The sequence below is a fragment of the Pituophis catenifer genome, unplaced genomic scaffold (genome assembly GCF_029215685.1).
Source record: "Pituophis catenifer annectens isolate HBS135680 unplaced genomic scaffold, rPitCat1.0.hap2 SCAF_14, whole genome shotgun sequence".
Taxonomy (NCBI): Eukaryota; Metazoa; Chordata; class Lepidosauria; order Squamata; family Colubridae; genus Pituophis; species Pituophis catenifer.
The window spans coordinates 10,002,248-10,016,750 of NW_027256894.1; the positions used below are offsets into that span (position 1 = coordinate 10,002,248).

Genomic DNA, 14,503 nt, shown 5'->3' on the forward strand with positions numbered 1-14,503 from the left:
TTTTTGGGGAGGTCTTATTTTCAGGGGAGGGCTTATTTTTGGGGAGGGCTTATTTTCGGGGGAACACGGTACTTCAAACTCCTATGCTAGAAAATGATTCACTTCTGATTATACATAAGCAGAAAAGAAGAACCGGGCCAGAGATAGCAGATTAAATTGCAGGAGGGATGGAATATTGGAAAAATAAGAACACTCCATCAGAGTGGAAAAGGCTGGAAAAGGCCCCCCAAAAGGTAGGCAAAAAACTTTTTTTGTTGTTTTCCTCTTCTAAATTTATGTGCATCTTATAGTCAGGTGCATCTTATAGTCTGAAAAATACGGTAAGTCTTCAGGGAAGCCAAGAGAACTAAAAATAAATGCTTGCAATATAAATAAGAAAGTCCTCAGAAGCCTGGGAAGCTAATGAGCAAGCATCATTTCCTTTCATCATTAAACAATGGTTTCCCCACTTCAGCAGTCCAAAGATTAGCGTGTTCTTAAGGCTGAAAACTGATTCAACAGCTTGGCATGAGCTTCTCATCATTCACTTCTGTTCAAACAACCCCTGGTTTGGCTCAGGTATCTTTTTGATGTCAAAGACAGAAAAACTCAATATTTCTTTTCATCTTGTCAGATCATGGTAGGGCCCTAATTATTTCTTGGGCCTCCCCGTAAATCTCCAAGAAAAACCGAGAAGGTTACATACTGTAGATCTCTCATAAAAGCCACCCAGAATCTTTTTGGAAATCGGGTGGCTTCAAAATATACTGAATATATACCGACTATCTGATTAATCTACCCCAGGAATCGGCAACCTTAAACACTCAAAGAGCCACAAAGGTCCTAACCGGAAGTCCCCCATTCAATTCTGGAGCCGACCAGAGGTCTGGTTCCCCCACCATAGAGTCTCCTCCAAGTGCGGCGTCCTTTTTCCTATGCCGACCTGAAGTCTGGTTCCCCACCACCACTACCACCATAGAGTCTCCTCCTAGCACAGCGTCCTTTTTCCTATACCTGTCCTAACCAAAAGCCCTATCAATTGTGGAGCCAACCAGTGACGCAAGGAGACGCAGCAGAGGGATGAAAGAGCCACATGCGACTCCAGAGCCACGAGTTGCTGACCCCTGATCTACCCAAAGCATCAAGGCCCCTCAATCACCAGTTCTTACTTTTGTACTTGGAATCATTGAATCCACATCTAGGAAAACAAAAAAATATAATTTATAATAATCATGCTAGCTCTATAATCAGCAGCCTTGGGTTTTTGCATTTGGAGATGTTATTATTTTCATATTTGGTTCCAAAATCTCAATGACTAATTGTTGCCTCCAGAATCAACATCCATCCTCTTCTCCAAACAGTTACTTTGAATACTAAAAGGAGTAACAGGCACCCATCAATTACCCCCAAAATAAAGACTTCTTTATAAATGATTCACAGACTATCCATTAAACCTAAACACAAAGACGCTTTCATGAAACCTTACTAGTCGTACGGAAACTCTTGTGGCATCATTTAAAACATTTCCCCTAAAAAGAAAAATTTCAAGATGCCCCCAGTGTTCACCTTGGTTAAAAAAAAATGGGAATAAGCAAAGGCTTGTTAATGATTTTATCTGCTGCATTATTTTATAATTGGTGGTTTTAATTTTTTTTAAAAAAAAATATTTTTATGTGGTAAGCCACCCAGAGTCATTGGATACAAGTTGGGCAGCAAATAAATGTCATTTCTGAATGAAATGAAATTTAAAAAGAAAACAAACGGACTTGGCAGCAGAAGGAAACAACAGCCAATCACTGGCCATCAACACCCCAATCAACCAATATGAAGCTTTATCCAACTAGGTACCCTATAAACAATATACACAGAACAGCCCACATTTTGGTGGAGAGAAGTTCGCCAAGGATGGGCTCCAGCAGAAGTCCGAAAGCTCAGAAAATTAAACTTCTGGTCCTCGTGACCCACCCAGATTGGTTATGTTGGAACATGTATATTTACCTTCGTTTATAATTGTTGGCCAAGCCAGGTACAAAGATTCCAGGAAAATGATTGACGCCTGGGAAACGGGGCCCCTTGTCAGTCAACAGGAGTGCTGATTTACCACTAGCTAACCAGGTACGCGGTGGCTCGGTGTCTAAGACCTGAGCTTGTCAATCGAAAGGTTGGCAGTTCAGTGGTTTGAATCCCTAGTGTCGCGTAATGGGGGGAGCTCCCGTGACTTGTCCCAGCTTCTGCCAACCTAGCAGTTTGAAAGCACGTAAAAAAAAAAATGCAAGTAGAAAAACAGGGACCACCTTTGGTGGGAAGGTAACAGTGTTCAATGCGTCTTTGGCATTGAGTCATGCCGGCCACATGACCATGGAGACGTCTTCGGACAGCACTGGCTCTTCGGCTTTGAAACAGAGATGAGCACCGCCCCCTAGAGTCAGGAACGACTAGCACATATGTGCGAGTGGAACCTTTACCTTTTAATCAGAAACTTAGGAGCCAAGGGCTTGGTAGCATAAGGAAACAACAGCCAATGACATAACAGCCGGCCATCAACACTCCAAAACAACAACTAAAAAGCCACACACAATCAGGCGGCACATAAATATTATGCATAGAATAGCCCAAAGCACACATTCCGGTACAGAGAAGTTCCCTGAGGATGGGCTCCAGCACGAGTCCGAAAGCTCAGAAGACTAAACCTCTGGTCATGCTGAACGACCCAGATTGGCAACATTACTCTGGGACATATATATTACATTCGTCATAAAATACGAAATAAAATAAATTACAAAATGGCGGCCTGCCAGCTTGTTGTTTGCTGTGGCGAGGATAATGCACTCTCCTTCTCAATTATTCTGGGCTGTTGCAGAATCCCTTGTGAAGCAAAACAGCTTATAATATACATTATAAGTCTCTGTACTTCACCCATCTGGATAATTGCAGTTTTGTTTTACTTCCCGTTTGGGGAATTGAGATGATCGAGCTTGGATGCCAACGTATCATCTGGTGAACGACCCAGACTGGCAATGTTATCCTGGGACATGTATATTACATTTGCAATCAATTACAAAATAAATCAATTACAAAATAAATCAATTACAAAATAAATCAATTACAAAATAAATCAATAAATGCGATCAAAACATTTTATGATCCAAACTCCTGGATTTCTTGAGGGTTTTCACTTAGGTTATCCTGGAGCAAGATCGCTCTCTTCCAACTAACCACTATTCCCTCCCCCCCTCCCCATTTAGATCCATTTTTAGAAAGGATGCAACAAGTGTGGTGGCACGACAACTGCCCGGGCACCTGGATGAAGCTATCTATCTAGACCCGTGCCAGTCGGGCTTCAGGCAGGGGCACAGCACAGAAACGGCATTGGTCGCGTTGGTGGATGATCTCTGGAGGGCTCGGGACAGGGGTTGCTCCTCTGTCCTAGTCCTATTAGATCTCTCAGCGGCTTTTGATACCATCGACCATGGTATCATGCTGCGGCGGTTAAGAGGGTTAGGAATAGGGGGCACCGTTCTGCGGTGGTTCTCCTCCTTCCTCTCTGACCGCTCGCAGTTCATGTTGGCAGGGGGGCAGAGGTCGACCTCGAGGCATCTCGCATGGGGAGTGCCACAAGGGTTGGTCCTCTCGCCCCTTCTGTTCAACATTTATGTGAAGCCACTGGGTGAGATCATCCGTGGTTTTGGGGTGAAGTGTCATCTGTACGCTGATGATACTCAGCTGTACATTTCCACCCCAGACCACCCCAACGATGCCCTTGCTGTGATGTCTCGCTGCCTGGAGGCCGTGCGGGTCTGGATGGGGAGGAACAGGCTCAGACTCAACCCGTCCAAGACCGAGTGGCTGTGGCTGCTGGCGTCCCGATATAGTCAGCAGGTGCCATCGCTGACTATTGGGGGTGAATCTTTGCCCCCCACAGAGAGGGCTCGCAATCTGGGTGTCCTCCTGGATGCATGGCTGTCTTTAGAAGAGCATATGACGGCCGTGGCCAGGGGGGCCTTTTATCAGGTTCGCCTGATCCGCCAGTTGCAGCCCTTTCTGGACCGGGACGCCTTGCGCACAGTCACTCATGCCCTTGTCACCTCCCGGCTGGACTATTGTAATGCTCTCTACATGGGGCTCCCCTTGAAGAGCACTCGGAGGCTCCAACTGGTCCAGAATGCGGCCGCGCGGGTGGTTATGGGCGCAACCCGTTGTGCCCGTGTGACACCCCTCCTGCGCGAGCTGCACTGGCTCCCAGTGGTCTTCCGGGTGCGATTCAAGGTGTTGGTTACCACCTTTAAAGCGCTCCATGGCATAGGACCCGGGTACCTTCGAGACCGTCTTCTGCCACCAATAGCCTCCCACCGACCAGTCCGCTCCCGCAGAGAGGGTCTCCTCAGGGTGCCATCAGCCAAGTTATGTCGGCTGGCGACACCAAGGGGGAGGGCCTTCTCTGTGGGAGCCCCAGCCCTGTGGAATGAACTGCCCCCGGAAATACGCAAGATCTCCGACCTCCGGGTGTTTCGTTGCGCATTGAAGACCCTGTTGTTCCGCCAGGCCGGGCTATCGACTTAATAATTTTAAATTGGGGTATTTTAAATTTTTGGGGTTTTAAATCGGCCAAATTTATTTAATTATTTTAATTTTTAATTATTGTTGTGTCTTGTGTTTTTAAATTGGCTGTACACCGCCCTGAGTCCTTCGGGAGAAGGGCGGTATAGAAATAAAATTATTATTATTATTATTATTATTATTATTATTATTATTATTATTATTATTATTATTATTATTATTATTATTATTATTATTAAGAGAATCAGTTGTAGTGAATCTGATTGTCAACCCTGAAGCTGGCCTGGCTGAAGCCATCTTGGCTTCAGTGCTGCCACACTGGAGCTGAGGGATAGGGAGGGGGGGATTAGAGATAGTTGGGGCTGTGTAGTCAAAACAAAATACTTTCTCTTGGGAACCAAGGACATTCTCACACCTGGCCGGAGGAAGCAGGAGGGATGTCACCAGTCCAGTGGACGCTGTTTTGATTGGTCTATGTGACTGATTATTTGGGATTGGGTGGGGGAACTTTCACTTTTAATTAGGTGAAAACCCAGGGACCCTTCAGAGTCGGTTTTCACCAGATATGTGCCAATATGATATTTCCAATAAATAGCACGAGCAATAGCACTTAGACTTATATACCGCTTCACAGTGCTTTTACAGCCCTCTCTAAGCGGTTTACAGAGTCAGCCTCTTGCCCCCAGCAATCTGGCTCCTCATTTTACCCACCTCGGAAGGAGGGAAGGCTGAATCAACCTTTGAGCCTGGTGAGATTTGAACTGCCCAAATTGCAGGCAGCCGGCAGTCAGCAGAAGTAGCCTGCAGTGCTGCACTCTAACCACTGCACCACCGAGGCTCACTAACCAAGAATACCACTGTAACAGGCCTGAACTTACAAAATTTGGGACAGTCCAAATATCCACTTTGATTCGGATCATAGAGGGAGGTTTGATTAAGTTTGTTTTAAACTATAAACCAGACGCATTTTTGCTTTCCTTTTCTCTGTTGTCACAGGTTATAAATTTCATGGGCATTGAGAGGATGAGGAGACATCTTGCTCTGGACTATAGAGTCCATACTATTTCTTTCAAAGACCCAAACCCGATGCACGTTGATGCTACTTTTAATATCATTGGCCCTGGGGTCAACCGGGCTCCTCATTTTACCCACCTCGGAAGGATGGGAGGCTGAGTCAACCTTGAGCCCGGTGAGATTCGAACTGCCCAAATTGCAGGCAGCCGGCAGTCAGCAGAAGTAGCCTGCAGTGCTGCACTCTAACCACTGCGCCACCACATGGCTCATAATATTCTTTGAGGAATCTACCTGCCTTGGACTTTTTGCTTGCAATGAATCTATTCCTTGGAACCCTGACACTGTACCAAGGTCTCTTAATGCTAGTACCGACTCAAAACAATACTGCAAATGCCAGCGTTGGCTCTTACTTGTGTCCCAGTTCGTGAGCAATGGTGAAGGCCAGGTTGAGTCCATTGTCTTCTGCAAGGACACACTTCCTCTTCAAGCTGCAGATTCCTCCAAGGTAAGCAATGCCTGAAGAAAATAAGAACATGCTCCATCAAGGCCAGTATAGCACAGGTGATCCTCAACGTACAAACCGCAACGGAGCCCCACATTTCTGTTGCTAAGTGAAGCATTTGTTAAGTGAGGTTTGCCCCCATTTCACGACTTTTCTTGCCACCGTTGTTAAGTGAAACACTGCAGTTGTTAAGTTAGTAACACGGTTGTTAAGTGAATCCGGCTTCCCCATTGTCACATGATGCCGGGACACACACCGTCATAAGTACGAGTCAGTTGCCAAGCATCCAAATTTTGATCTCGTGAATATGGGGATACTGCAAAGGTTGTGAGTCTGAAATCACTTTTTTTCAGTGCCGTCATAACTTTGAATGTCATCAAATGAGCTGTTATATGTCAAAGACCACCTGTAAACAATTTGCATTTTTGTAATACAGTACTTTCAGACAATTCGCAGGACGTTTAGATCTGTCTTAGGTTATCTTCTCTGAATATCTCTATTTTTTTTCTTCATTTTTTTTTCGGTAGAGCCCAAACAGATGAGATTGATATTAGGCAGATATTAGTTATTAGTGTTATTAATTTTAGTTTTTTCTTTTTTTGCCTTATGGCAATCTAATTAAATTTTGTGCTTTGCTACATTTGTTGCAGTTTATAGAGTACCACTGTTTTATATATCACTCCACGTTTATGTGTTTGCATAGTCTTTCATGACAATTGTATTCTTGTTTGTTGTTTCATCTACTCATTTTTTTTTAAATTTGATTTATATGCCACCTTCTCCGGAGATTCAGGGCGGCTTACAATGCGTTAAGCAATAGCCTTCATACTTTTTGTATGTATATTTATTTATACAAAGTCAGCTTATTGCCCCCACAAACTGGGTCCTCAATTTACCTACCTTAGAAAGGATGGAAGGCTGAGTCAACCTTGAGCCTGGTGGGATTTGAACTTGCAGTAATTGCAGACAGCTGGTGTTAATCACAATGCTTTCAGTCTGCTGAGCCACCAGGCCCCATATTTTACAGCTAAGATTATCATCATGATCATCCGAATGGATCTTCCTATCCATTCACCATTTCATCCATCTTTCTCTCTTCTCTCTCTCTCTCTCTGTCTCATCTCTATTTACTTACCTACCTACCAGGAATTACAAAATTGAAATTATGCATTTCAAAGAGGACACCAAAAACTTTGTTTTCAGATTGTTATAACAGAGTTATTGTTGGTCATCTAGTCCAACCCACACCCAAGCAGTAGACTCTACACCATTTCTGACAGATGGCAGCAGGGGTGAAATCCAGCAGGTTCTGACCGGTTCTGGAGAACCGGTAGCGGAAACTTTGAGTAGTTCGGAAAACCAGAAAATACCACCTCTAGCTGGCCCCTGAGTGGGGTGGGAATGGAGATTTTGCAACATCCTTCCCCCAGGAGTTTGGAGGGAATGGAGATTTTGCAGTATCCTTCCCCAGGAGTGGGGAGGGAATGGAGATTTTACAGTATCCTTCCCCTGGAGTGGGGAGGAAATGGAGATTTTGCAGTATCCTTCCCTTGGAGTGGGGAGGGAATGGAGATTTTGCAGTATCCTTCCCCTGGAGTGGGGTGGAAATGGAGATTTTGCAGTATCCTTTCCTTGGAGTGGGGTAGAAATGGAGATTTTGCAGTATCCTTTCCTTGGAGTGGGGAGGGAATGGAGATTTTGCAGTATCCTTCCCCTGGAGTGGGGTGGAAATGGAGATTTTGCAGTATCCTTCCCTTGGAGTGGGGTGGAAATGGAGATTTTACAGTATCCTTCCCCTGGAGTGGGGAGGGAATGGAGATTTTGCAGTATCCTGCAAAAACCAAAGTTGAAAGATAGACTTATTAACAAATGAGTACAATAGCACATGCTATCTTTCAGCTTCTCCTTTCTGGTATATGAAGAAACGTCTCCTCGGGCTAAAAATTTTGTACCACAAATTAGCCTTCCTTTCTTGCTTTCATGATCTCTCTTGGTCCTCATTTCAAAAAGTTTCCTAGGTGACTCTGTGCAGCAAAAGGCGGCATCTAAAAGTCATTCCCCACCCCCAAGGCATACGTGCAAATTCCATGCAAAAGACAAGACCTACCAAAACCAAAGGCAGCATTTTGATTTTAATTAGGACCTTATTTGGGTCTTTTAAAAAATCCCTTTTTTTCCCCCTCCCGAAAGACAAGGGATCTATTTATTTGTGAGAATTGTTGCTCCCACAACAGAGGAGGCCTGGGGACCAGTTCCTATTCAGAAGGAGAGGAAAACAGTTGAGGCTAAACTATTTAAGAGCTGTTCTCTCTTCCAACCATCGTTTTTTCACCCCCAAAGAAGGCAATAAAGGGCAGATATCCTTTTGATGAGCATGGGAAAGTGTCCAGTTTTTCTTTTTTTAATGAGAAATCGTATCGCATGGATGCTTAGGTTGAGTAAAAAAGGAAAAACTGTTTCATATTTTTTGCCTTCCCATGGAAGAACTTCCAATGATGCCCAAGACTCTTTATTCCAAATATAGTGGCTGTATTTTTAGAAGGATAGTAGCAATAGCACGACTGCAAGCAGGCTGTTGCTACTATCCTTCTAAAAATACATATATACTCATGCATTTAAAACTTGAATAGCTTAAATTAAAAAAAAAGCATACAAAGAACGGTCACAGGCATTGGGTATGTCTAGTCTAATGAAACGAAGGACATGATATGATAGCAGTGTTTCAATATTTGAGGGGCTCCTACAAAGATGAGGGAGTCAAACTATTCTCCAAAGTACCAGAAGGCAAGACAAGAAACAAGGGATGGAAACTAACCAAGGAGAGAAGCAGCCTGAAACTAAGGAGAAATTTCCTAACGGTGTGAGCAATTAACCCATGGAACTGCTTGCTCTCAGACGTTGTGGCTGCTCCATCACTGGAAGCTTTCAAGAAGAGACTGGATAGCTATTTGTCTGAAATGGTATAGGGCAGTGATGGCTAACCTTTTTGCCATCGTGTGCCTGGTGAGATTTGAACTTGCAGTAATTGCAGGCAGCTGGTGCTACTTAACAGCACTTTAGTCTGCTGTGCCACCAAGGCTCTTATATATTTTCATATAAAGCACCAACTTGGGCTGGTTTTAATTGACATATTAGAAAGAAGGCAGCTACTTTATCCTCTTCTTCCCCACCTCCACCCCAAACGCAAAGAGATGGTTAGAAAATCCTCTCGCTATTAGCAACACACCCCTAATTAGTAAGCCAAATCCAAAGCAGAGGCCTCCCTTTGACAGGTTTCAGTAATGCTGAACAGCAGTTTGCAATTTCAGGACCCACAGTGGGATAAAAATGGCCTTCACGGGTATTCTAGGTTATAGGAAATCATGTGCATTTTAGTGATTAAGGGACTGGATTTAGGCAGAGTATGGAAAAGCTCACTCAAGGCTTTTTATGAATAAATCCCATAGAATCCATTCATTTAACTATCAGGTGTTTCCTTACAGCATCTGGAGGTAGGTACAGCAGAACTCCTGATGAAATTCAGCTGAGTAATACGATGACGTGAAATACTCTGAAATAGATTAGCCAAATCCAAAAATTGCAGATAAATCTTGGCTTGGACTGTGTAGAAATCTATTCTCAGAAAATAAGATATTGCTTCTTCTTCTTCTTTTTTTTCTATGCCAGAACCACAGTACCTCATTCATAATGGCATTACATTTCTTATTTTATCAACGAAAGCTCTTTATTATATACACTGCTCAAAAAAATAAAGGGAACACAAGCAGAAGACATCCGAGATCTGAATGAATGAAATAGCCTTATTAAATACTTTGTTCGTTACATACAGTAGTTTTGTGTTCCCTTTAGTTGTTTGAGCAGTGTATAAACAACTGTATGTAACGAACAAAGTATTTAATAAGGCTATTTCATTCATTCAGATCTCGGATGTCTTCTGCTTGTGTTCCCTTTACTTTTTTGAGCAGTGTATATACATACATATCTTGGGTTGATCACTACAGGATGCTCAACATTCAATTTTTGCCCTTTTACTATTGTCTCTTGCTGCACCTCCCTACCCCTATTTTCCCCCCACCCTTCCATTAATGAACCAATTCATTGTTTTTGGTTTTAAATGAAGTTTTAAAACCCCAGGGCACTTTCCATAGAGTGTGGTTTTAACTCTAATTCCGCACACACCCCTCCATCTATGAAACACTGTCAAACTATTCACTAAGTCTGCATTACTATTAATCTTCTCATTGTTCCTATCACCCATCTCCTCCCACTTATGACTATAACTTTGTTGCTTGTATCTTTACGATTTATATTGATATTGTTTCCTAGTATGATCTGATTGTTTATTTGTACCCTATGACTATCATTAAATGCTGTACCTTATGATTCTTTACAAATGTATCTTTTCTTTTTATGTACACTGAGAGCATATGCACCAAAGACAAATTCCTTGTGTGTCCAATCACACTTGGCTAATAAAGAATTCTATTCTATTCTATTCTATTCTATTCTATTCTATTCTATTCTATTCTGTGAGATGTAAATGCCTTATTCCCTAATGTGTAAATAATGTATATATGGGACATCGGGGGTTAACTTATTCTTTGGTTCCTAATGTATTCATAATTCACCACTCCCATTCTTGGCTCCACCCCTTGTATATATAAGGAGCCACCTTCACCATTTTCCTTGCTTCTATCTGTGAATATTCAGTGAATATAGAATGCCTGTTATAATTAAAGAGAAATATATTTAAACCTCTAACTCTTATTATCATTATTGAGTCTGATCCTGAAAATATTGCAACAAGCTGGTAGCAGAGGATGGTTAATTGACTCAATAAATACTTAAAGATGTCTAAGAAAGATAGGCCCAACACCAGGGCCTACAGCAAAGAAATAGAAACTGAACAAGAAATAATCAACGAATCCACAAACGCGATTTCGAGAGAATCCGAAGAATACACCACTGAAGAAGAAGAACTAATAAATGAAAATAATGACCAGGAGGAAATCGAAATAGAAAATAACGAACTCAGGTCAGAGATATTAAAACTATTAAAAAGCCAGAAGAATGATGAAAGCCTCATCGCGAATCTCCAAGAAATGCTGAAAAACAGCGGAGCAGCGAGAGAGAAAAACATTGCTAAAGAGAAACCCAAAGACCAAAAAACTGTGAGTGATATGACTACAGAGAAAGTCGTTATGAAAAAGAAAAGATGTGATCCCGCGCGAAATTTTGAATGGCAGCCATCTTGGTTCCAACAAGCCTCCAAAGTGAGCGAAGCAGAGCCAATCAAAATGCTCAGTTCAAAATTTCTGGCGCGAAAAACGTTATCAGACAACGAAAGCGAAAAGGAAGATTCAAACTCTTCAGAAGAACCAGAATCAGAAAGCGAAGACGACTTAACGAAATCCCAAGTAAAGTCAGCAATGAAGACGCTTTTTGCTGCATTTGGGCCAAAATTAAAAATTTCCAAAGCGACAACGAAGAAGCTAGAGAACAAGCCGATACCTCAAGACCTGCACGCTCCCATCCTGACTTCGAGAGCGACGACGCCCGAGCCCAGAGAGCCATGTCGATTCCGCCCTACACCGCAGACCGGATCAAGTACCAACGCACACAAAAGAAAGAAGAGAGCAGTCGCCGCCATCAAAACTTCTAAAACCGAGCCAGAAGCCGACTCGTCTGAAGAGGAGCGGAGCGGGCGAGCTGCAATGGAGAGAATCTTCCACGACGACGCCAAAGAAGAAATGAGCAACGCGCATGTGCGAAACTACGTAGACGGTCCGGAAAGACTTGAACTGGCCAGAGAAACGCGCAGACTCGTTGCGAGCATCCCCATGCCGTTTTGCAATTTCCTGCACTTGCGAGACCACGGACTACCTCAGGTTGTAAGTAATGGACAAAATAATGTGGGAAACTTACCCAGTGACTTCCCAAAACTTAGAGTTGATGGCATTAATTTGCAAGAATGGTATCAACAGCTTCAGGTTGTCTTTATGAAAGAAAATTTACTATTCTTTATCACTAGTCCTCCAAGAAGACCTTGGACTTTAAAAATAGATTGTTTACATCATAGAGCATTTTTCTTAATAATATCTAGCGTGTCTCCTGCAATGTATCATAGCATCAAACCAAACCTAACTGTTTCAGAAATAATTCAATGCATGTTTAATCTGTTTCACAGCGATAGTGTAGCTACCACTACAAGAATGTCTAAGGATTTCTTTTCTTCCAGAGTAAAACCAGGGGTTTCCATAAGTGAGCATTTGATATCTCTAAACAAAATAAGAGCTGAGCTGCATTTGAGGGGGGAAGTGATTTCAGATCAAACAATGAAAAGTGTTATTATCAATTCACTTGATTCATCATGGGATAGTTTTATGTCACACTTAGACACCATCAATCTAGGATATTTATCCATAGAAAGTCTATCTAACAAATTGATAGCAGAAGACAATTCAAGAAAAAATCGTTCCAGCAATCACACAGAACACAAATCTTTTAGGAAGGTAGCTTTCCAGGAAAAATACAATGAAGCTTTTAAATGCCATAATTGTGGGTCCAGGGAACACAATAGAAGAGACTGTCCCAAAATCTCAAAGGAGAGACATAGGTCAGAGTATAGGAGCAAATACAATTATAGACAGTCTTCCACAGATAGACATAAATATAGAAGCCCACCAAATTACAGAGATAGTAGAGGGGGTAGAGAAAATTCAAAAGAGAGAAAATCTGGTTCACTGAATGGACTAAATAAACAAGACAGCACTAAAACACAACAAAATGAGAACAATAATTGGCTTATTGATTCTGGGGCAACCAACCACACCACTAATAACAAAAATATATTGTCTTCATTTACAGAAGATAAATTTGTAATAAAGGTAGCTAATCAAGAAAAGGTTCAAGTATTAGGCAGAGGAAATGTGACCTTGCCTGGCCTAGGAAAAATAGAGGGGGTATTGTTAATTCCAGAAATACCTCATAACATACTAAGTGCCATAAAACTAAGCAGAGATTCTGACATCAATATAGTTTTCTCAAAGGGGAAAGCAACTTTAGAGAAGGACAAAACAAATGTAGGCACTGTGATGATTAAAGGAGGCCTACCCTATCTAATAACAAAAGAAAGATGGTTACATAACATTGATTCAAATATGGAAGATTGTATTGAGGCAGATGATGAAAATGTTAGTAACAGTGACAATGATGAATGTAAAATATCTCATGATCACGCAAATACACACAATGAGAAGAAACCAAGAATAGGTAAACCAATTCATGATGAGTGTGCTCACATCTTGCATAGGAAGTTAGGACATGCAAGTTTTCCTGTAGTACAAAAAATGACTGAACACGCAGAAGGTGTCAAAATAAAAAATTGTGAAAATTATTTGGAATGCTCAGTATGTAAATCCACTAAACTAAAAACTAGTCCCAGACCAAAAAAATCCAACAGATCAACTAACAAAATTTTTGACTTAGTACATATGGACCTAGTTGGTCCATTAACTCCATCAATCACTTATAGAAAACGTTACTTCCTAACAATAGTAGACGATTACAGTCGCTATGGTTTTGTTTACACATTAAAACACAAGGATGAAACCTTTCAGAAATTCAAGGAATTCTACAAACGCATAGAAACACAACATAATATCAGAATAAAACAAATTATGACAGATAGGGGATGTGAATTCATGTCTAAAGAATTCTCCCAATGGTTAAAGGATAGAGGAATGCTACATTTCACGTCTAGTCCATTTTCTGCGTTCCAAAACGGGATTGCAGAGAGAAAGAATTCCACACTACAAACCATGATTAGGTGCACATTAGAGGATGCTGGTTTAGGCAAACAATTTTGGTCAGAGGCCTTACATTATTCAAATTACACTCAAAATAGAACCTGGTCCAGTATTGTGAATAAAACACCATATGAGGTGATGTATAATAGGAAACCCAAATTAGCACACATGCACATATTTGGAGTCACTGCAGACGTACACATACCTAAGCAGTTGAGAAGAAAGGGAGAAAACGTATCCAGAAGATTAAGATTTATGGGATATGAAACTGGCACCAAAGGGTACAGATTCATTGATAATAATAACAAATTTATAGTCTCCAGAACAGCTGTGTTCCATGAACAGGCCAATTGGTCTAAATTACATCTTAATGAAATATTTCCAAATAAATGCAAAGATACAAAATCTTGTGAGGAAGGGACAATAGAAAATCAAAATATCAACAAAAATAAAAACAAAACCAAAACTTGGACAAATAGTCAGCACAAAATAAAGACAGACACATTAACAAAAAAGGAAGCAAGATATTTGCATGATAACCATAGCAAACCCGAAAGAGCTATTAGAAACAATAGAAATCAAGTACCAAATAAATACAGAGATTACATAATGCATATGGATGGTGAACAAATGACACCTAATA

The 14,503-nt window shown here is 41.6% G+C and overlaps 1 protein-coding gene across 1 annotated transcript in view; it reads right to left on the reverse strand.

Annotated features, from left to right (window-relative positions):
- The window catches only part of ADAMTS17 (ADAM metallopeptidase with thrombospondin type 1 motif 17), a 179,507-nt gene that overhangs the window by 84,867 nt on the left and 80,137 nt on the right, over window positions 1-14,503 (reverse strand). Inside the window, exon 8 of the mRNA XM_070953589.1 lies at window positions 5,961-6,066. Within this exon, the coding sequence (XP_070809690.1) occupies window positions 5,961-6,066 (106 nt within the window). The remainder of the gene's footprint in view (window positions 1-5,960; window positions 6,067-14,503) is intronic.